This window comes from Pollachius pollachius (assembly GCF_949987615.1).
Source record: "Pollachius pollachius genome assembly, chromosome: 16".
Classification (NCBI taxonomy): Eukaryota; Metazoa; Chordata; class Actinopteri; order Gadiformes; family Gadidae; genus Pollachius; species Pollachius pollachius.
Window position 1 is genome coordinate 12,907,231 of NC_136949.1, and position 23,772 is coordinate 12,931,002.

General features: G+C 45.0%; 1 protein-coding gene across 2 annotated transcripts in view; it reads right to left on the minus strand.

Moving 5' to 3' along the window:
- Positions 1 to 22,059: 22,059 nt before the first annotated feature.
- jag2b (jagged canonical Notch ligand 2b) overlaps positions 22,060 to 23,772 on the minus strand; it is a 34,913-nt gene continuing 33,200 nt past the window's right edge. For both annotated transcript variants that reach the window (XM_079753915.1, XM_079753914.1), the window contains one exon: positions 22,060 to 23,617. In XM_079753915.1, the coding sequence (XP_079610041.1) occupies positions 23,031 to 23,617 (587 nt within the window). In that variant the 3' untranslated portion in view covers positions 22,060 to 23,030. The remainder of the gene's footprint in view (positions 23,618 to 23,772) is intronic.

Here is a 23,772-nt window from a genome sequence, read left to right on the forward strand (position 1 = left end):
CCTGCACTTGCTTGTTCTTCTTTTAACATGAACTTTTCTTGTATTATTTAATTGTGTGGATCAAAAGAAAGAAAGTACGTTCATTGCTGTATTTTCCATGCACTGACTCAGCAATACGAACTAAGCATTGCTTTTTATGCTACAACAATGCTGCATTCACATCCAATTTATTTTGGAAACATGGGTTGTGGAGCACTTCTAATTGTAGCTGCCTAAATGGTTGTTGATTGTATGCTTTAAGAAAATGTATTATAAACGTTATAACTGTTTATTTGGATATTAAATTAACCTTTATAAAACTCAAAGGCAATGCTTTAAAACAAAATGTATGTGTCCTATCACTGGCTCAGTTTTACACTGAATTATTTAATTGTTAAATTTTCATCACGTTACATTGGTTGTAGATAGCCAAACACAGAAGTAACTATTTACTGCCAACTGAATTCCCAATTTCTGCATCTAATCCCTTGGGAGGATGGCCCGAGTCACCTTTTGAATGCAATTGCCGGTGTGGGCCTGAGAGAGTCCATGCATATGCACTTTCAAGCACACCTCTTTCCTCCCTTCGTTTTGCAAAAGAAAATACTGGATCTTCTGGAAATACCGTCCTTACACCCGCAGAGATAATCATGCATAATTAGGATGCGCTCGTGTCAAACCTTCTTGAAATCCAATTTGGTAATTACTATTTTCTGCTTTGAACCGTTGCATGTGACTTTTGAAAAACCTCTCTGGCATCACATAACAAGATAACCTTTGTGCTGTGACAAAACCTTTGTGCCGGCACCAAGGGCGAACAGGGCCAGGGTGTTCACTGGTTTGTGTGACTAAGGCATCGCCATAGTATTCCCCTAATTGGTTTGGTGAGGACCTTGAGATCCAGCTCACCCTCATATTAAAAGCTGACCTTCCTTTTTTTTTATGTTGTGTAAAAATGGCCACGATATATAAACAAAAATTCTCCAAAATGCATAGATGGTTTTATGGCAACTGTATTATCAAGAACTGATTTGTTTCATATTATTATTGATTTTAACTTTAAAAATCAATGCATCTACACTTCTAAAACATTGTGATACTATACAAGTCACAATTGAACATCCCTCCAATCACAAATTGAGAAGATAAATTCATGATCTATCGATCAGCCTGGGTTACGTTTTCAACAGGTCTAAGAAGGTGGGACCTTTCAAATAATGTAGCTTAATAAATATTAATAATAAAAATAATGCAAAAGTGGTGCCCACAGAGCGGAAACAGCTGGTCAACACTGTCAGAGAAAGGAGAAGTGCATCAATAAGAGGAACATATCAGGGTTATGCCCCATAATCTCAGAAATCATGGCCCCAACCGGAGGGGTCAAGAGGTCATTGCTGCTGACAGTTCACATCTGCATCTCTATAAGGCAGATGGGGCAAGTGGGCACCCATTCCTAATGTTATAACCCTGCCAGGGCTTCGTTCACAAGCTTTGTGAGGTCTTTATCTAGTCGGCAGTCTATCGTCCGAGGACCACCCTCCGTGCTGAAAATAGTTGAACAGCATAGGAGGGTCAGGACATTCCTAAACGAAGAGCAACCTGTTTCTGAACTTCAGGTTTCCCCCTATTACCCAGTTCATATAGGGCACAGTGAAGAACGCTGGCCACGGGCACACGGTTCAGTTTGAAAGAGCAGAAATGGGAATCAAAACTAAGTGACATCCTAGGATGGCAAGGTCCCTGCGCGGTCACAGGTTCGAGCTGACCGCAGTGGGGCACGGGACTGGGCTGGCATCACATGTTGTCCACTTTGTAGAAGTGAGAGTGGGAACTTGTTGTTGTTAAACTGAGGGTGGTGCGGGGTCAGGCCTGGTCAATGTGCGGGGGCGTGGCATATTGACAGCTGGCATCGGAGTTCTGATTGGGCACAGGGTGGGAGAACATTTTTTATAGCGTTTTATTTACGAGGCCCCATTGTGTTTCTGTCGAGGGGTTGAATGTCAGGATGAACTGCGGATGTCCTTAGCCTCAGGTCACGGAAAAGTGTCTTTGAAGATAATTTGCCCGAACCAGGATTGCCGCGACTCCCCTATAGGTTAGTTTAGGGTGCTAAGGAAAAGGTTTTCTTTTATCTTTTGCTGCTCTAACAATCTCATCAGGGCGATCGCTTGGATTGACCGTCACACACATGAAAGATCGAGAAGATGATTCATCGGGAAGCAGACTTGTGTCTGATTCGTTGCAATTCAGGTTAGGGCCAACAATGCTTCCATGCAGGTGAGTGACCGAGAAAGACACAGAGGGTCAGCGGGTGGGTGGGCTTTCTGTGGGACAAAACAATAATTGGAGACGATACACAGTGTCAAAGGGAACATGTTTCCACTGCATATCAGCAACAAAAACAAAACGCCTCTTCCACCTTGTTAAGGTGCAACGCGAGGACAAGAACAATTGTCTCCATGGTGATCCAACTGTGAACAAACAGCAGGTTCCGGCGAGACAGTATCGGTTGGTTACTTTCATGTCCGCAATTCCGGTAAAGGGATGATTGGTGTCTAGGATGAAAGAACAGCCTGTAACGGAGCAGCGTGAGTCGATGATGCTACATTTATTTTAGAGTAAGATGGGGCGGATGCAGGGAGGGGGGATAGAGGACGGGAAGGGAAGACTAACGAGAAACAGAAGGAAAAGGCAGGAGGAAAAGGGACCCAAGAAATTCCGTACGAAAAGGAAGAGCGAAGGCCAAACAAGGAAATCCTCCAGGTTTATGAAGCCGGATTTACAATTCAAAGGCACAATTTGGATGGGATTAGAATCTAAGTGTATCTGCAAATGCATAAGAATCTATGTATTTGCTTGATATTTGTAGACCCGGCTGTTAGACGTTCGCTCTGACAAGCTTCGATTCCTTCAGAGGTGTAAGCAACAAACAGTAAGAGAACAATGAGTGTGAAGGCAGATCTTAGAACGAGAGAAAGAGAGGGAGAGAGAGAGAGAGAGAGAGAGAGAGAGAGAGAGAGAGAGAGAGAGAGAGTGGGAGAGCGAGGCAGTGGAGTGTGGCAGTCCCTGGGAGTTGCTTCCGCTGCTTTCTGTGAAGGCCGAAGTTATTTATGACTGAGCGTACCGTGCCTCACATTCTCCCCTGGTACACATTGTGATGTGGGAGTAATGCTGCTCTTCCCAAAAAGCAATTAAAAAACAACGGCATCCTGAGGAAAGAAAGAAAAAATAACCCTAAAAAACTGAAAACCCACAGAACCAGCCACCGTACGGCACGGAAAAAAATAAAAACCCTCATTGAAGTATGAGTTTTATTTTTTTACTATTATAAGATAGGGTTCATTTTGATTCATATATTTTATATACATAATTGAATTATGTTGCTATAATATATATATATAAATTAGAAAAATGTTGGTTTCAACTTAGGGACCTGTCAGCCTCTCAGGCAGACAAACTTATTTGTCGTTTAAAATTGGGGATAATTGGATGGAGCTTCAAAATATTAAGCAGACATGAGCATATATCTTCTAAGTTAATATCTTTTCACAGAATTATTTTCGTTTTTTTGTTTTCATACTTTTACGATCATACTGTATACACGTTGTAGGCTATGTAGATCGCGGTTTAAGGCTTTAGATCAATATTGGTGTCTTGATTCAGTCTGTCAGTTCCATTAACTTTGGTGGTTGCTTATTCTTCTTTGTGTATGCGTGTGTGTGTGCATGTGCATTTGTGCGTGTGGGCCTGCGTGCGTTCATACTGAGTATCTATCCAGTCTGTTCATGTCCTGGTGAATGGTGATTTATGTAAAACCTTTCAGGTTCCCTCCAAAGGAAAGATTCTTTATATCCCCCTTGTCTATTTCCCCCTCTTTTCACACACGATAAAACCCTGACCATGCAACAACCAAGATGTGTCGTTTTTTTTGTTCAAGTTAAAAGCCATTTAATGGTGTTGTTAAGTTTCAGCAAGTCAACAAATCATGTCGAATTGACATGCATTGAAACAAGAAGAGGGGAGGGCAGGTGCATTTTATTTATTCTTTTTTAGTTTTTACATTACTCATTATGCGTTCCCATGGCTTATTGCCACTTGCTTTGACAACCCTACAGGCAGAACAATTAGGTCAGTGTGTTTTGTAGCCATGTATTTAATTATTTTTGGCGTCTTTCTTGCTGGGTCCACAACCAAAGGAAAACGTCACAGAATGACATTATTTATTACAGCTTGTCAGCTGTGGATGCAAGCACTCTCCAGCGCTAGGCTTGTTTCAAATTTGGAGCGCCGAGTATATTCCTCTGTTGACTTGATTTGTCTTCGCTAAATGCTGCACTTGGTTAAATGTGTTTACAACAGAATGTTGCTGCCCTCTTGTGGCTTTAAAAAAAATAAATTATAATAATAATATATATCGTGCGCACACATGTATTAGTAGCCGTTTATTCGTTAATCTTACTCAGCATCATCAGTGTTTAGTGTTGCCTTAGCATCCCTTAACTCTCTTAGGTTACTACTTTGGTTACTGCTCGTTTAACCCTCATGCTTTAAAATGACTTAATGGGCTAGGCACTTGGCCTTTAATGTTTGATAACAAGGTTATAACAAAAACATATATTAAAAAACACCCAACACTGCAGTTAAGAAAGCAGTTTCTAATTTTCCCGTTGATCAGGTGAGCCATTGGTCAAGAGAAACAATTGTTCAGGTGAACGTCAACCATTAGTCAGGAGAAAGTATTGGTTAAGAGAACCATAGATCAGGAAGCCTGGTGGAGGTCTGAACTCGGACCACAACACCTCGCTTGAAGATAGTGTACCAAAGGCAGCCCAAACATGGATGGTATTTCCCCCTCAGCATTATCCATGATAATGTCCACCTGGTTTATGCTATCAGGTCATATTTAGTTCAGCAGATAAACTTTTGCAGTGACCTTTCATTAATGGAGCCGACATTTTCATTACAAAAGGCATGGAGGAGGAGGATTGGGGAGGGGGGGATCTAGAGTTTAGTATTGGCCCTGAGTGAGTAGTAGTTTGTTTGCGTAGCCGTTGAAAGGTTTATGGTTATGTGTCACCCCGAAAGCCAGAAAATCCTGCATGACTCCTCACTCATCACTCAATTAAGATGGAGACTGCCAGAGATTTCTGTTGGCCAAATTAAAGTCAAGCTGTTAAGCCGAGTTTCACTTTGATGATGCTGTTGAAGTGAATTACTGTTGATGAATGGGTTCTACTGAAGGAGGGCTCTTCAGAACTGTAAAACCAGAAACATACTTACCATATATACACCATATAATATATTATAACTATACTCTATTGACTCAGTGGTGTTATTCGACCATGGTGGTGTTTTGACTCTTTTTTTTGTCCAAGTGAGTCTCAGCAGTGGCTGAATTTGAGAGTAATTTTTCCATTGCCATGCCTTGGCTATAAGTGAGTGAAATGATCTATGAGAATATCACTTTTGGCTGACTCTCTTCTTACATTTTTTAAATCTTGCCTACCGCACCTCAAAGACGGCACAATCACTGTCACAAAGTACAAAAATACATATCAGAAGAGCTGCCACAACACCGCAGTCAATGTGATGTGTCGACAAGACAAGTGTTTCTTGCTTGCACCAGATAACATTTGCCCTGCCATGCAGAGCTGCAAAGTCTGCCCATATATGGAAGCATACAACAACCACTTTTGGGGGAATCGACACAGCTGTCACGCATACCTTCAAGCAATTAAAGCACAGTCCAACTGTGACGATACGATTATATTCTTTCCATGAAAAGTTGAACACTCTGATGGGCCCTTGAGGCTTTGGTTTTGTAATGAGGAAAAAAGTGTGTATGAGTTTGGATGGGACCTAATTTCATGCCAAATCCATTGTTTCTTATAAGTGCATTATTCCAGTAAGACAGTAGTACAAAAACCTTTTCCAACCGTCCACGACTATAGGAATAAGGTTGAACATGATAGAGGGGCAAATTTGTATTTATGCTTTAAAGGTAAGGTGACAAACAGAAACTAAACAAGACTGTGGATATAATGGCTTCTTGTGCATACTCCTACTCCTACTTGCTCGTTTTCACTTTGAGTAACAAATGGTTCTACCTCCCCTGCATCAAGAGTGTAATGGCTATGCAATGGTAATGAATGTGCTAATCACATTAATCTGAATGCTCGAGTACCCGTCTTTCTCTACCTTTAAAGTGCCATCAATTCTAAACAGAGCACACTAGAAAGTAAATGGAAAAAAGAAAACAAATCATAAAAAAATATAAGAAATACGATCATTATTTACAAGCGTGCGCAATATGAAGAATACATATCCGTCAAAAGTAATTATGTTTGTGTAGGTGTGTGCGTGTATGCGTATGCGTGTGTGTGTGCGTGCTTGCGTGCGTGCGTGCGTGCGTGTGTGTGTGTGTGAGAGTGTCTACACTTCTGGACGTAGCGGTCCTCTCTCTCCCTGTGATGTGGGTTTCGACCGCTCTCTGGAAAGCCAGGTTTGGCTTTTTTAATGGGTGCCGTCAGTTCAAGGAGTCTGGTTCGCGCGCGCGCGCGCACACACACACACAAACACACACACACACACACACACACACACACACACACATAGTGTAGCAACATAATTCAAGCTAACTTGTAGGCTGAGCCACGCTATCATTCAAAGTGATATTTATTATAGCGCACCACGCAATGTAACCATCTAAAGGGAAGACTATAAACAGTGCCGAGTGGAGAGCATCTTTGATAAATAACGTTAGGCGCAGTGCCTCCTGTGAAACCAAAAGGCTGTGAAAGTTCTCAACGGCGATTTGGCGACCTCTGTCAGTTTGTAGATCAATTTGCATTGATGTAACATCTTATTTAGCTCACCATCAACGTGTGCCTGTGTTGGAGGCATCACCAGCATCGACCAGCGCACACACGAAGGGTTTCTAGTCGTCTCTCGATGGTGTACTACGACAATACTGCCCTCTAGTGGTCATTAAAAGATGCAAATGTGCACACACACACACACACACACACACACACACACACACACACACACACACACACGCTGGCACACAAACACACACACACACACACAAACACACACACACACACACACACACACACACACACACACAAGTAATTAACTTTGCGAACACCAACGTTTATAGTACGGTTACACTGAACCAAGACACAAACGTATGTCTCTGTATTAATGGGTGCAGCAGTTTGTCCCTAAAGCAATTCCATCAAGTAGATCAGTAGAATACACTCTATGTGGCTTTGTGTTGCTTCCTTCTGTCACTCAATGAATGGTGATCAGTCGGGATTGTAGAAATGCTTTGGTCTGCCTCCCCCTGCCATCTGGCCAGTCTTACTCCAAGTAAGAGACTCCAACCTGTGTGTGTGTGTGTGTGTGTGCGTGTGTGTGTGTGTGTTTGTGTGTGTGTGTGTGTGTGTGTGTTTGTGTGCGTGGTGTGGTGTGTGTGTGTGTGTGTCTGCATGTGCATTTCTGTGCGTGCATGCGTGTGCGTGCGTGTCTTTACGACTCACAACACAACAACGGAATCGTCCCAACCTGAACCGGTAAGCCTGTGTTTGACTCCCTCTCCTGACCCAATGAACATGTCCTCAGCCTGACCCTACTTGTCCTTGTCTGATCATTTGTCTCCATTAAAAACATCTGCATTCCCAAGTCTCCCAGAGGGGCCTTCCTGGTGGAGAGGAGAGAGCTGTGTGTGACCAAGGACATCATGCCAACGCTAAGACGTGCCCTTTCTCTGCCTCTTCGCGCTTCTTCATCACTGAAGGAGCCATCGGGCCGGCACAGCAGGGCTCCAAGACACAAGGGGTTAGAAATGTGTGTGTGTGTATGTGTGTGTGTGTGTGTGTGTGTGTGTGTGTGTGTGTGTGTGTGTGTTCCCTCAAGCCAAAGCACACCACCTCCACCTCGACCACCGCCGGCCTACCCAGCAGCCACCACAGAGAGCATGACACGGCTACATTGTGCTGCATTGTCCCCCAACCACAACGACCCCTGATTGATAGCCCCGCCTGGAGAATGGCTCCCTTTGTGTTTACAGTGAAAAGCAGAGAATGTCGGAACGCTCCGTTATTTAGCCGGGTTATTGTCTGGGTGCAAAGGGGGAGGGTGAGGGGGTCATTCATCGGTAATGATTAAGAAACTCCCTAACTGCGACCTGCTAACTTAAAAGAGAGAAGGCTGTGGTGGTTCTCGTTTGTCTGCACGGCATCCCCAAGTATTGTCCCACCACACACGTGACACTCATTCAATTGGATTCTATACAACACAGAAGGCCTACAACAATGAATTCAACATTATGATTGAATAACATTTTTCACCTAAAACATCTTTGTTAAGTATGTTTTGGCTGCTGCTTTTTCATATTGTTTTAGGTATTTGTGACAATAAGATCTTCCAACTAGAAGCTATGTGACTTTTTCGTTCTTTTTGGTCAACAATGAATGTCCATGGGACACAAAAGCAATGGTGAATATGCCACAGACATGAGAGCAGCACCGTTATTTTCGGTTGCATCCTTCCATCATTGAAGGAACAGCACTCACTCTCAAAAACAGTGTGTGAAAACATTTTCATTTTAATATAGCAGGCCACACACTGGTGGGCTAAGAAGGACGTGGTTCTGCTGTCCTTTCAGCCTATTGCTTAAGCAACTTCTTCAAATCGTTGTTCGGTCAAGGTGCGCTGCTCATGATTCAATAGTTATTTCCTTTAATCATTCATACTGCAGGGGCCGCTATAGAGCTCGAGCAGCGTGTGAATTTACTGGTTTGGCGATAGGGGTCAGTGTAGCCATTTTTGAATAGCTCATATTCAGACACTTGGTTCAAATGTAGGTATCTGAATCATGTCCAAATCCAACGTCCATATTTCATTATATGTATCTTTTTGTAACTTTGATGGGATTTTCGTAAAATTGAAAAAAAAAAAAAAAATTCACAAAACTGTAACATAATTGCATTGTATAATAATTGCGAAATTTGAGGAAGTGATGCTTTAGGGATATATAGAAATTTAACTCAATTAGAAATTTGGTTAACGAATCAGCAATTGACTGTGACTTAATATTTGGCTCTATTCGAAGGACAGATTCCCTCTGTCTTTCTTTGAATCTCCTATTTCTTCTATGCCCAAGAGGTGCTAAAATACTGCCCGCCTGTTTACTGTTTGTCTTGATTAGCGTTGGCTCTCATTTTGGAACAGGTTCATCCATTTGGCTTGCTCGGCTTCCTCTTTCCCCCGCTTTTTGGCAGATATTCACAAGTCTCCATTTTGACCAGAGGGATTGGTGTAAAACACAACCCCTTTAATGTTTAACATCAATTAGGGAGAAATCATTTAAGGGATTGAATGGGATCAATGGATTTATGCATGTGGAGGGGAGGCAGAGGTAGCAGACTTCTTCCAATGTCCAATATGCCATCTACTCAACCACTTCTAATGGCTGCAGTTACCATTACAACAAAACACGTATAACATTTTCTTATTTGTGCATCTGTTGAATCCCTCAATCCACCCACAATGCCTTGGAGTGTAAAGTAAACCCCACCTACACACACACACACACACACACACACACAATCACACACACACACACACACCCCCCGCATGGTGTTATCTTCTGTCCAGCATATCCCGGCTACGAGCCTACACTCATCCAACTCTAATTTCCAAGTCATCTCACTGATAATGAAGGGAAGAATGTTTTTACGATACAGGAAACTAATATACAGGAAACTTTCATACAGGAATTTATTTTTCTCCATATAAGCTTTGAAATCCACTGGCAACGAACAGCATAACAACAACCACCTTACAGGAAGGCACCGTCAATAAATCCCCAGACACCATTAGGGGAGGCTGAATATCCGTCTGCATCACGCTGTCAGACACACACCAATAACAATAGAGCTTTGTGAGCACCTTCATACAGTCTCTGGTTGAGACACATAAGAATGCAATGTATCTTTAAAGCATATGCAATGCAACAATGTTCATTCAGTGGGACTATACAATGGTATAGAAAAGACTCCCTTTTGCCTCTCATTGCCTCTCTCTCTCTCTCTCTCTCTCTCTCTCTCTCTCTCTCTCTCTCTCTCTCTCTCTCCTTCCCTCTGCCTGTAAACTTGCTGACCTTCCCCTGCCTGCTGCAGTGGAGCTGGTTGCTGCATTGACTCCTCCACTGGAGAAAATCAATGAGCCAGCTTCAAAACCGCCACGAGGCGGAGGAAGCTGAGTTGGTAACACTATGAAAGCACAACAGGCAAAGGGTTTATTTGAAGAAATGCATGAGAATAATTATGACGATAAGTCAACAGGGAGGTTCTTCTTGCTTACTGCTGTGTACTGGCAGCCATATCTACCGATCAATAGAAACCTAAAATGGGATTCTTGGCAGAGTTATGGCGTGTGAGAGGTTGCAAAGAACATAACCTTTACTCAGGGTGTGGGGAGACTATGCCTCCATTTACCACAGGCGTGAATAAAGCACTCGTCTATTTATCTTCCACTGTTTTTTGACAATTTTTGTGAGATAGAAATGTTAAAAAACAATGATGATATAAACATAGCCCTCCATCTCGCATCTCCCTCTCACATCGCCACGTTATTTTTTGCATTACGAAATGTTTCGGACCGCTCACAAAAACATGCCCAAACAAGCCCCACCCCCCTCCCCCACCACCACCTCCACCTCCACCACCACCACCTCCACCACCTCCACCACCACCTCCACCACCACCACCTCCACCACCTCCACCTCCTCCACCACCTCCGCCACCACCACCACCACCTCCACCACCACCACCACCACCACCACCTCCACCACCTCCACCACCTCCACCAGCACCACCACCATCCCCACCTCACACACGATGAGTAAAAGGCTGATGTGTGAGGTGCCTGGCGGTTACCACTCACAACTCAAAATCCCTGGCGGTGATTCCGCTGCCAACAAGTAGCCCTGTATCCATCCCTGCTCTCCTACCCATCCCTTCCTACACCACCCCCTCTCCACCCACATCCACCCTTATCAGGTGTCACCGTTAGGCCAGGCAGCGAACCGCCCCCCCACTCCGCACCCCTTCTGCATCGTCAATGCCACTATCTGTATTCTCATCACTTGATCACGGCACAAGCGCTGTTGCATTTCATTACATCAACCCACACAGCGAGGCAGGCACACAGAACATCAGATGATGATCTATCCTCCTTTCTTTCTAGGTGGAGGGAGAAATCCGCCCTGCAGATACTGTAGCTGGGTGGTGGTGGAGGAAGGCGAGAGATGAATCACGAGCCCAGCCGCCTCGTTAGACAGTATGACACTCATCGCAAGAAAACCAAATCTGTTCCAGGATCATCAGCAAGTCGTTTGACAAACGGTTGACAGAGACGCTGACAGAGATCTGAATCGCTCCTGTTGCTCAGCGGCTCAGCAACCGAGTCCCATTTATCAGGAATGGTGCAAATCGTTTTTTTCAGCCAGGCCTTGCAAAATAAATAATGTTCACTGAGAAGCCATTTAAATCCGAGGCATATTTGATATTAGTATTCAGAATTGTATGTAATGCACATTTTTAAGCAAATCATCTGGTATCAAACATTTTACGCTATATCTTGATAAGACTTACATACGCGCATGCAAACAAACACTCACACACACACGCAAACACACGCACACACACACACACACACACACACACACACACACACACACACACACAAACACCCAAATTGACTATAGGCTTTTTTTCTCAAGCTAATCTAAGCTAACCCTGGGCACCCTTGCCTCAAACTGTCCCCATAGCTCGCTGGGCAGGCGTGGGAACCCGAGGAGATAAAAGCCTGCGACTCAACACTCCATGCTAAGTGAATCCCCAGTACAGATGTAGTCTTTCTTTGAGAGGCTATTGGCAATTAGCCACCGCTAACCGTCCAGGAAGGGCAGCAGACACGGGGCTGTTGCTGCCCCCGGTGGCCCCTGGGAGAGCAGTAGGAAGGTCATCCGCGTGTTCTCAGGAGGAGTATATGTTCTCAGCCTCAGGGATGTAGATCTAAGAACTTATACCATCACATGGCCTCACCTCATCTGCAAAAGAAAGAGAGAGGGAAAGAGAGAGAGAGAGAGAGAGAGAGAGAGAGAGAGAGAGGGAGAGGGAGGGAGAGAGAGAGAGAGGGAGAGGGAGAGGGAGAGAGAGAGAGAGAGAGAGAGAGAGAGAGAGAGAGGATCAGAAAGGAACTATGTGTGGGTTGGTGCGTATTATGAGCGATGCCTGTGTACTCCTTGTGTCAGGAGCAAAGTAGTAGTCTCTCAAATGATATATGGCTCTCTCTCGCTCTCCCTGTCTCAACTCGTTCAGGGAGTTCTCAAAAGGTGTGCAAATGGAAAAGTGGCCCAAATGAAGGGAAAAGTCATGCGTTTGGAATTATAATGGTCTGAGGTCTCGTCAACCTAGCGGACAGTGGTAATTGTGTTGCTCTACTTTTGCATGCAGATGAGCTACCATCCAAGAATTGCATGTGTGTGTGTGTGTGTGTGTGTGTGTGTATCCTTTGATGCCCACCTTGATTGGTTGGCATCAGACGGCTTGAGAGGCTGCAATGCTACACACATTAGAACACACAATCAGGCTGTGCTAAGAAACAAGTGCATGCACACATATATACAGCATGTCCCCACCTCACTAAGTAGGGGCTCCGGCCTCGGGTCAGCAGGTCACCGACACAGTCACGGTTGGGGAACGCACTGGTTTGGGGGGTGTCCCTGCACTGATATTTTATTGTTATCTACACTCAATAAATGAAACATGTCCCATTTACAAAGCTTGAGATAATGATATGTCGAGCCAGTGCTACACATAGAACAATTCAGTACAATCGCTAACACACTCACGCACAAACACATATACACACATGCAAGCACACAAATTTGCACACAAATACCGACACCCCCCCCCCCCCCCCCCCCACTCCCGAGCGTTGATGTTTCTTTCAAGAGAGGTTATATTTATACAGACGCCACTTGCGCTTATGTTGCACCACAGAATTCCACTGTGACAAACACACACACACACACACACATACAGTCAGGTATACACACACACACACACACACACACACAGATTAAGACACAAACAAAAACACATGCAGGCAAAACACACACATGAACACACACACACACATACACAAACAGGTACATGCACTGGCACACAAACACACCGCGGGCACGCACACACACACACACACACAGCGAGAGAAGCATGTAAACACGGGGCCGGCTGGAGAACGCGGGCCTCCTTATCGACAGGAACCCAAAGTTCCTCCGGGGGGAAATGTCTTTGTTCCCCTCACGGCTGACACACAATGACTGCGACTTTCTGGAGTCGGCCAAAAGCCTCGGAGACTGAGCGAGGCCCACTCTCATTCTCCGCATAGCAAAGGACGTGGCAAACACTTTGACCTTGGCTCCTGAGAAAATGCTTTCTGTACAGCGGGAAGTGTAAGTGCACCGCACTGCACACACGGTGTCACCTGGGCGTACACGAGCACACACGCCGCTCGGCCGTAAGGCCCCCAGCATCAGAAAGGCGCTAGGATGCAGTTCTTTGGAGGGAAACATTGTGTTATTTCCTCAGGCGCTTCAAATTTTACCCTGTAAATGTCAGTAAAATAACAATAGGTATCCCCAGATACCCTGGGAACACCTTATAATGTCCCCTCTCTTGCATATGAGAAGGCAGGCTTTATGTAGATAAGTGTATAGAGTGCATTGCACAATCGGACCAATGACTAAGCATGATGTGTTCTGATCTGTACCTGCGCAGGCTGGCGCAGTGAGGAGCAGGACTCACTGCCGGTGAGTTATGATTTGTGCAATGTTCTCCATCCAGCCCACGCAGATACTTTGCCTCCAGAGAATGCAACAGTGCAGATCTGAACACAGTCAGCACACCTACAGGAGCACAGAGCACACACACACACACACACACACACACAAACACACCCACCTTTCCCCCTAATGACTTGCCTGACGGCAGCAGTCAGCTGCTCCTCCCGCGAGGGTTCTAAATCTTGTTACGGCCGGCTCTTCACGACGCCTTTAACCGCATTACAATTTGCTCGCACGTCTGGGCCCAATTTGTCTATCAGACAAGATGGTGCAGAGAGCTACAAAAGAACAAGAGCTACAAAAAAAAAAGGTGGTTGTTTTTTCTCAGACTGTCCTCCTAATACCCCTAATTGGATTAGTGGAGAGAGGGAGAAGAGACCTTTGCTAGATGGGCTGGGGTGTTTCAAACGGTAGGTAAACACCAGGGCGTTTCTCGTTTCCGCGCGGATGATATTCAGAGAGCATAACTAGTCCTCTCCTGGGCCCTGCCCCTACATTGGGAAGGTATTTCCCAAGACAAAACAAGCCAGACCCAGATGTGCCAGGCGAAAACACACACACACACAATTCCATGCACGCACGCATTAACGGAAGTCGAATGGCACACTTTGGGTTGACGGGCTGCACTGTGAGTCACATGCATGAGCGATGGAGAGGGATGGGTATTAATAGTAGAGGAGGGGCAGGAAGTCAGGTGGGAGGAACTGGCGATGATTAACTCACTTGTGTACGACCGGTGCCGCGAATTCAATGCAGGCCCATAGTAAACGTACTCACAAAAGCTTGGTCTATACCATGTATCTGATGCACTGAAACGTATGTACCCTAGCAGTGGTGACATGAAGAAAAGAGGGACAGAATGGAAAGAAACTGTGAAAATGGGGGTTGAGAAATTGAGAATACAACACGAATACAAAAATGAAGGACTACAGCCGCAACCACATGAACTAATGCAAATGCTGTCTTTGGATCAGAGATCAGAAAGACCAGACAGCGCTGTTTCTGAGATACTTATACTAGCATGAAGGTGACCTTTATGCTGAAACTCCCATTACATGACCGTCGACTGTCGATACACAACGAGTCCTAACTGTTAGCCTCCACTGTAGCCGATTTCATGATGGTTGATCAACACTTTACGAGGCTAGCAGTCATGGAAGGTGTGGTGGAAGGACTCCAAGAAGACTCCAAGAAGAAATCCATACCCCCAGGCAAGGAAAAGGGTTTTCTACACCTTGGATAGAGGGGTCTGGTGCTGCCTGTATCCCCCCTCACAGACACAGCAGGACAGCCGGTGTGGAGGGTGGGGGTGTGTGTGTGTGTGTGTGTGTGTGTGTGCAGGGGGGAGCGGCTGGGAGCAGGTTGAAGGGCATGTGGAGTGCATGAGTGCATGTTTTCTTTCCTCCCAGATCAAAGGGCCATCCCTCCCCCAGATCCACACATCCACCTGCTCTTCCCAGCAGACACCACCTGCCTCCCCCCCACCCCATCCTAAACCCCCTTGTTGCCCCCCCCCCCCCCCCCCCCCCCCCCCCCTTCCTCCCTCCATCTTCAGCCCTGTGGTGAACGAATGGGAGAGAAGGAGGACAGACTGACTGAAACTGCACTAGGAATCAAATGATTGAGGCTTTTCCAGCTGTCGAGTGGGTCTTCAATTTGGATGGACGACCAAAGGCGGAAACCGGGTGTAACGAGGGGCCTTAACGATCCACCCATTCATTCATGTATTTGTTCTTTCATTTGTTCATCGGTTCATTCATGAATTCATTGCGTTCAGGCAGTGGTCGGAGAGAAGGAAGAATGCCATCCATTGGCTGTCCCTGGGACAATGCCTGTAACCTTCAGTTACACTCTGACTCATTGTAATGGCATGGATTGAATCGGAATGGGGTTGACCCCCAGAGTTTATTAGCTGATGCCAGGTCACACGTGTCAAGTGTCGAGTAGGGGACAATCGATCAGAGGTGCTTCAGCGATAGGATGATTTATCTTTAAGGTACTGAAGGGGAGTGCATGTTTCAAAAGCCCCGCCCCGCACCTCTGATGGGTGGGTGGGTGACGGAGGGACATGTCTTTGTCCTTTTTTTGTCCCCGTTAAGACACACAAGAATTCTTTGAGAATTCAGAAAGTAGAATTAAGAAAGACGGATCAGAAAGTATCACTGAGGTGAGTAGAAGTGTACCGGATAAAAAACGTTAAATACATTTTTTTAAATTGTTGTCCTTAAAAAATGTAAGAGTTACAGCGCTAACAGTGCAACAGCCACGCCAGAACCCCGTTTAACACAAGAAAATTGATTGTTTTATTAATTGTTAATCTGTTTTCTGTTTGGCTTTTGTTTGTTTGTTTTCTCATTATAAATTTGTAATGTATTTGAAGGTGCATTCAACCTTATTCGAGGTGTGTAAAATATTGACCTTTATAAACATTATAGGATTTGACACGCCTGAATTCATAGTTCGTGGAAGGTGTCATTCCACAGAACCTTTGGGTGTGGACGCGTGCTTGGGTGCTTGATCATTTTCCCTCAAGTCCTATCAAATCATCAAACATGTTCACATTTTTCACCTTCACTTTAAGTGGCTAAAGGCTACGCATTTTTCTGACATGCCCAGACCAACCCCAGGAATTTATAATCAAATTTTTTTGGCAGATGTAATCTGATGAGTGAGTCATGTTTAATTTACATGGCAAGCCGCAGGAGATATTCTTTAGAACTGATTTCCTATTGTCATCTGAAAAATATTCAACATATTGTCTTTGATTCCGTTCATTTGGAGCTAGTGGATGCATTAGAAGCATATTGTAACAGAGTTTTGACCTTTGACCTGGCCACAGGTCCTTTAAGCCTGTTCAAATCAATGTGACTGGAATTAATGGGAATTTCTTAATGTTAATGTAGCAAATAAACGGCCATAAAAGTTGATCCAGTGGCTCATGTTTGCCTACATATGACTATCCTTCATTTTGAATTAATGACTCAAACATACGTCGAAGATCAACATGGGCCGCGTGCAAAACCAAAATTTGCATATTAAGGAAATATGCGCATCCTTCAACTTCTCATCCATTAAGAATAAAGGAATTTTAGATACAGCACTGCCAACAGTTCAGAATGCGCACACTTTAACGATGGGACTTGATGGCCAGTTCGGATAATGCAAAAAAAGAAATACCCTTTTTTACTCTCATCTAACATAATCTTAAATGAAATAAATAATCACCTTCCAGTCCCCCAGAATACGTCTGGAGCGTTAATACTGAAACCCCAGTGGGCCTGGGGGATCAGCCCTGCAGAAGCGGTGGAGGGCGACCTTGCACAGATCAGCAGAGGGCTTCACAGCGTCACTCGAGCTTGGACAAATAGACATCTACTAAGCATGTGGACGGAAATACTGTCATGGGATCCCGCATGGCCCCAAAACCGCCCAAAGCACGGAGACACGGCGGGAGGCGCGCGCATAAATAGCCCTGGGAGCGTCTGTGCACAAGCTGGGCGGAGAGCTCCAGCTCTCCACCATCGCCGCATACCTCAGAGCGCGCGCAACCAGGGGCACTGATGCAAGGAAGTGCAAAGACACGCTTGTGTAACTCTGACACGTTTAGAGTATTAATGCACGGCGTAATGACCCGGCACTGATGGAGAAACACACACACACATGTACATGTTCGCCTTGCGAATGCACACACACACACACACACACACACACACACACACGCACATAGGCATACACACACGCACACACACATGCATATAGGCATACACACACACACATACACACAAACACAGCTATGGTTGTCACACTGTCATGCTGTTTTCGGTTAACCAGCATGTTGAAGGTCAGTCCAAAAATAAATACACAAAGTAAATCATTTTCCATGGAGGTTATATGGTGATCTATGGTTAGGTGGGAGATGCAACCGTGATCTGTTTTAAGTCTTGGATTCTGGAGAACCTATAGGAAAGAGTTTAAAGGGCAATAGGTTGAGGTTAGGACCTTAACCTCTTGTGGAAAGGATCTAAAAGGAATTAACCGCTATTGGTGCTGCTAAAGGTTCTGCTGCTATTTGGCACTGTCATGAGCCCAATATAAGAACCAAAAACCATGGTATTGCATAAAACTTCCCTTTGTTCACATCCTGCCAGTTCAACATTTTACTCTGAACCTTTAAAACATGGTAAGCTGTGACGATGGAATAGTCACAGCTTACTAGTAGTCACAGCTACAGCTTACAAGCATATAGCATCCATATCGTATACTTAAAAACATCCCAGGAACTGCTTTGGCTTAATTAAAAGACGTAGGGGGTGCGGGGACATGGCCGCTGCTTGTCTCTACTAGAGCATAGTGAACGAGCAAAAGCATGGAGGCAGAAAGAACATTATTGGAACCCACCCAAGGACAAAAAATAAATAAATCATATCAGGGTCACATCCCTCATGTACTTTTGATTCAAAAGGATAATAGATGGATCGTGTTGCAAGAAACCAAAGCAGATGGTAGGCACCCTGATCTAACCGATGCATTTGATCAGTATGTACCAGGTTACTGCTCAGGATAAAAGTTGTCTGAGCTTGTGTGTGTGTGCATGTGTGTGTGTGTGTGTGTGTGTGTGTGTTTGTATGGATAGGCTTAGGAGGGCTTAGCCTAGAACCCTGCCACCCAGCATGCTTCCTCCTTACACCCCCTCCCCCTCTCTGCACCACCACCACCACCACCACCACCACCACCACCACCACCACCACACCCCCAAACCCACACAGATATACCTGGTATACTATCATTTAATCGTGTCTATGAATCACTCAGTCGTTCATAGACTCCATAGGATCCGGAAGGTTTACACTACATCGTGTGTGTCCTAAACTACACCATGGCCTGAAGGTAACACACACGCATCTCTCTGTGTGTGTAAGAGTTGCAGTGCAGAGGCCTAGCAGCATAGGTCCCTTTGGTAGCCCAGTTGGGTCGAGCCGGGCAACAGGAATACTACTTGTTTACAAATACCAAGCCTGGAGATGTCCTTGGCCGCTGCAAGGAGTCACTCCAGGAATCCGGTGTCGTTTTACCCATGCAGTCTGTCTGGGATGGTGGGCCGGGGGGGGGGGCTAGCTACCCGGCTGGACGGGGTGGGGTGGTGGGATAGGATTGGGGTGCGTGCAGTGTGCGTGCAGTGTGTGTGTGTGTGTGTGTGTGTAGCAATACTTCTAAACAACTTGGCATCGTGTTTCTACTACGATCTTAAAAAAGTCAAAATTCTGTGGTGTATCGATGGCGTTGTGAAGAATGGAAACGCGGCTAATAATAAATGAAAGCGGTCGGTCAAAGAAGGATTTCTCAGCACTCCGCAGGCCTGACTGAAGTGTCGACGGGGAAGACCGTGATCTGAGATCCTGAAGAGAGGCTACATTCAAGTGAGGTCTTTATGTCATCCATTCCAGATTCATAAAGTAAAAGTCTTCCACTTTTTATTAATTTAACCTGATTGAATTACTAATCAGCACAAATACAAAAATACATCAGTTAGCAAAGGTGCAATGTTTTTGCAAAGAAACAAAACTTTGAGAACCTGGGAGCACCCTTTTCCCATGCAGTACATTGATTACAATTAAACTGCTGTAATAACACTAAGATGATGCAGCTAACAGAGATGCTGATGACTGATTGATTGGTGTTGAAAAGCTAGACATATCTGTAGTGTGAGTGCACCCTACTGCTACAAACCGTTTGTGTGCTATCTTTAGTTCCATGTGACATTATTTCCCAAACAGCATCATCAGATCCCTGGCTAACTTCCTGCCCTACCCTGCTCTATCACCATGACGATCCTGTAAATTGATCCGGATCATCTGAGAGAGACAAAAAAATGAAAAGGTCCCATTAGCAAGGGTCAGAGAGGAAACCGTCCCAGTGCATCATAAAGTTTAACTCATGAAACATTCACACAACCGTGTGTGCTGGTGTCACGCGGGCCCTTCTATTGGCCGAGAGCGTATCAGCCCAGGACGTGAGACCTCACACCATTGGTTAATGGTCTCAGCGGTTGGTGGGAAGGCGGGGAGACCAGTTGGTTTATTATTGGACCGATCGACCCAGCCTTCTCAGTTCACAAGTGCAGGATGCTGCGTCCTTCCATTCAATTTGTATTTGCCATCCGGCAGGATGGAGTGAAACTCATTGGGATTACATTTCTTTTCGAGTAGAGATAATATCCATGATTTGGATTAGTGTCAGGCCAGAAGGATCTGTGATCCAAACTGATAACAACATTGTTAGATAATTGATACTAGTGAACATTTGTGTATTTCCTTTGAAGAAAATTTCAAAGGGAAATACTGTTATGCAGTCAGGCATGAGGGAGAGGCCTGAGTTACTCATTTGATAGAGGCATCACCTTGTAAAACTAGTATGAACTTGCTGAAAAAGGTTTCCAGTCAAATCAACATTACTTCATGAACTTCACACCACCATCTTCATTTCATGTTCATAAACTGTGCTCTCCGTGTCGACTGACTGGCGAGAAAAAGAAAGAGGCAAAGCAATATGGTTTAAGTGAGGAAACTGAGCATTACCACATTTATATGCCAAGAAGGTACACTTATTTTGTGAAGGGGGTTGAAAATGTAAATGTTTAATTACCTATGCCATTTCAAATATCAGTGACCAACATGAATATGAAACCTTTTGTGATTAACTATGCAAGATTGCATTTGTAATTCTTTATTTTGCAATGTCCCATTCAGAGAGAAGAGGATGCCTTTTGAATGATACAAACATGAATATGAAACAAACAAAAAAGAACAGTAACTGCCAACGTTTAAACCAAATCAGTTTGAATTGATGAAACTTTGATGAAATAATACAACCGCATGAACATAATGACAAAAAATTGTTCCCTTGGTAAAGCCTTGAACCAACGTCAGCATATACACTGTATATATATATGCCTGTTTAAACAGTCCACACACACCGTCTCTCGCGTACATGACGCCAAATAGAGCCATGGTGGGTGTAGCAGGAACTCTGTGTGTCCTTTCCAGAAGTGTTCATGAGCGCAAAGTGAGAGGGAGCGCACTTCAGCCCGGCGAATAAAACGCGCCACGGAACACAACACGTTTTTTCTGTTTTTCTTTCCTTTTCTCAAAAGAGTAACTGTGTAAATAGTGAAAACAAAAACCAACAACATAAAAAAAAAAAAGACCATTGGTTACATAATGCGTTACATGTTACATTAAGGCACCCGAAGCCAAAAGGTTTGTGGACGTGTCTACCAATGGTTCTCACTGTGGCTGAGGAAGAGGACTGAAAGAACCAACTCTTACCATGCTGATGGCAGAAATAACCTACGGTCATCGCATAGAATATATATATATATATATATATATATATATATATATATATATATATATATATATATATATATATATATATATATATATATATATATATATATATATATATATATATATACGATGATGCACACAAAGAAGTTTCAAACCCACATTTTTTTCAGTGCATGTATTTTGGTTATTTTGTCTGTCCAAATCAAACCACACCATACTGGTCGACGAAACACACATAAGGGGTTGGTCGAGGACGCATCTCCAGCAACCGAACCATTGGTAAACCCGGGGGACAAACCTTCTCAAGTGGTACCTCACTGTAAATGCTCCTGACTTTGGGATCCTGGCTACGACTTTGTTTGAAATGTCTTAAAACCTGCCCCATTTAGACTGGCATAAATAAAAAGGAATGGAACGTAAAAAAAATAATTCTAATAATAATAATTAAGAATAATAATAAAAATGTGCGACTTGTCTTTAAGTTACTAAATTCAAATATACACAGCGACTCCCTCAGTATATACACATATTTACAGACCTCTCATTTCCTCTATAAACAAAATAAACAAGAGCATTGCTGTGGAACGTGGCTCTTCAACACACACACACACACACACACACACACACACACACACACACACACACACAGACACACACACACACACAGAAGAACAGCCGAGACGCCAAGACACAAAGTAACACACCTCTCCTCTTCCTTTGTGCGAGATTTGCAGAACACACAAGAGGTGGAGGACCGGGGCAGCGAGACACAGCGACCCCCCCCCCCCCCCCCCCCCCCCCCACCCAGCGGAGGGCGGGGACGCGGGGAGCTCTTGGGAAGGCACTTGCTACCAAGTCAAGCTGGAAATAATGAGAATACAAATACTGGAAATCAAACAAAAAACTAAAAATAAAGAAGGAAACAAAACTCCTCCGATAAACCCCAAGAGCTTTCAGCCATTTCAGAAGACAGAACAAAATGGAAGGCCACATAATAGGCACTGGGGTGGTGTCGTCCTCCTCCTCCTCCTCCCCCCCCCACATCCAGGCCCGGGGTGTGTTTTGGTTTGGGGGGGGGATGGGTAAGGCTAGGGTCGGGTACGGAGAGGGGGCGGGATGGTTCCACAGGAGCAGGATGGAAGATGGTGTCACTCAAGGAAGGAAGCAATGTTAATAACGTTTGGGGGGGGAGATGATGGTGGGGAGCTGAAAGTCCTTATTATGAGCCAGTCTTGTCCCATTGAACCCTTTTCATGTGAAGAAGAAGAGGTCCCCCCCCCCCCATTCCCATTTAGTGTTGGTTGGTTGTTTCACCAATGAGGAGCCTGCTTACCATGACACAAATCATCAACATCTGTAAACAAACAAAACGAATACAGGAACTGTTCTTTATCCATGTAGACTTATCAGCATTACATAGATGTTACAATAATAAAAAAAAAAGATCGGGATGGGCATTTTTCAGCCTACAGAACAGTTTTGTTCATCTCCATTTCGAACATAATAATATTCATAAAAATAATAATAATATCAATAAAAAAAAAATCTTGAAGCCAAAACTCAAAGCCTACTTCTTTCTAATGTTTAGGCTGAACAATTCTTCAGAGAGACAATAGTAAAAAAACAAAAACAAAAATGGCTTCGTTCAACTTAAAGCCTTTTTTTAAACCCCTTTTCGTATCACCCCCAAAAAGGTACAGTCACTCAATGTGCACTGTCTCACGTCTTATGGTCCAAAAGTCCTGCTGCTTCGTCTCTCTACGCTCCCCTTCCCTAGAGCCACCTCATACACACTGCTCTCTGGATCCTTTGGGCGCGGCCGAGGCGCCGCTGGGGTGTCTCCAGCGGTTGTCTTTGGGGCAGTAGGCGGGCGTCCGGTGCGGCGCCTTGTGGAGCGGCGCCCCGGAGCTGCGCGAGGTGCAGACCACCCCCCCGCTGGGCTTCGCCGCCCCCTTTGAGTACTTGCAAACCTGCCACTTCCCCGCCTCCCGTGCCATGTCCCCCTCAAACTCCAGCTTTCCCTCCATCTCCTCCTCCTCTTCTTCCTCCTCCTCCTCATCTTCCTCGTCGGCCTCTTCGTCACGCGTCCGATAGGAGGAGCCAATGAGCTTCTTGCGCTCCTGCTCCGCCTCTCGGTTGCTGTCTTTGAGCAGCTGCTGCTGCTGCTGCTGCTGCTCCTGCGGCCGGAGAGCTTCCCATTGGTTGTTCACGCTCTCCGAGGCCGTGCCGCCGCCGCCGCCTCCCAGGGGCCCGCCTCCGCCCCTCCTCCTCTCCCGCTCTTTTCTCCGCTTGCGGGTCCACCAGGCGCACACGCACACACAGAGCAGGCAGAGCACGCAGAAGAGGGCGCACAGCAGGGGCACCAGGTAGTCTGATGGGATGACAAAACAAAACACGTCAGGGGGAAGGCCGGAGGAAAACGTCAAACACGGATTAAAACCGCCACCAACAAAAGCCCACAATCTTTGACCATCGCCCCCGATGGACACCAATGATTGGCCGCCTAGCGTTTAGTCATGATCCGTG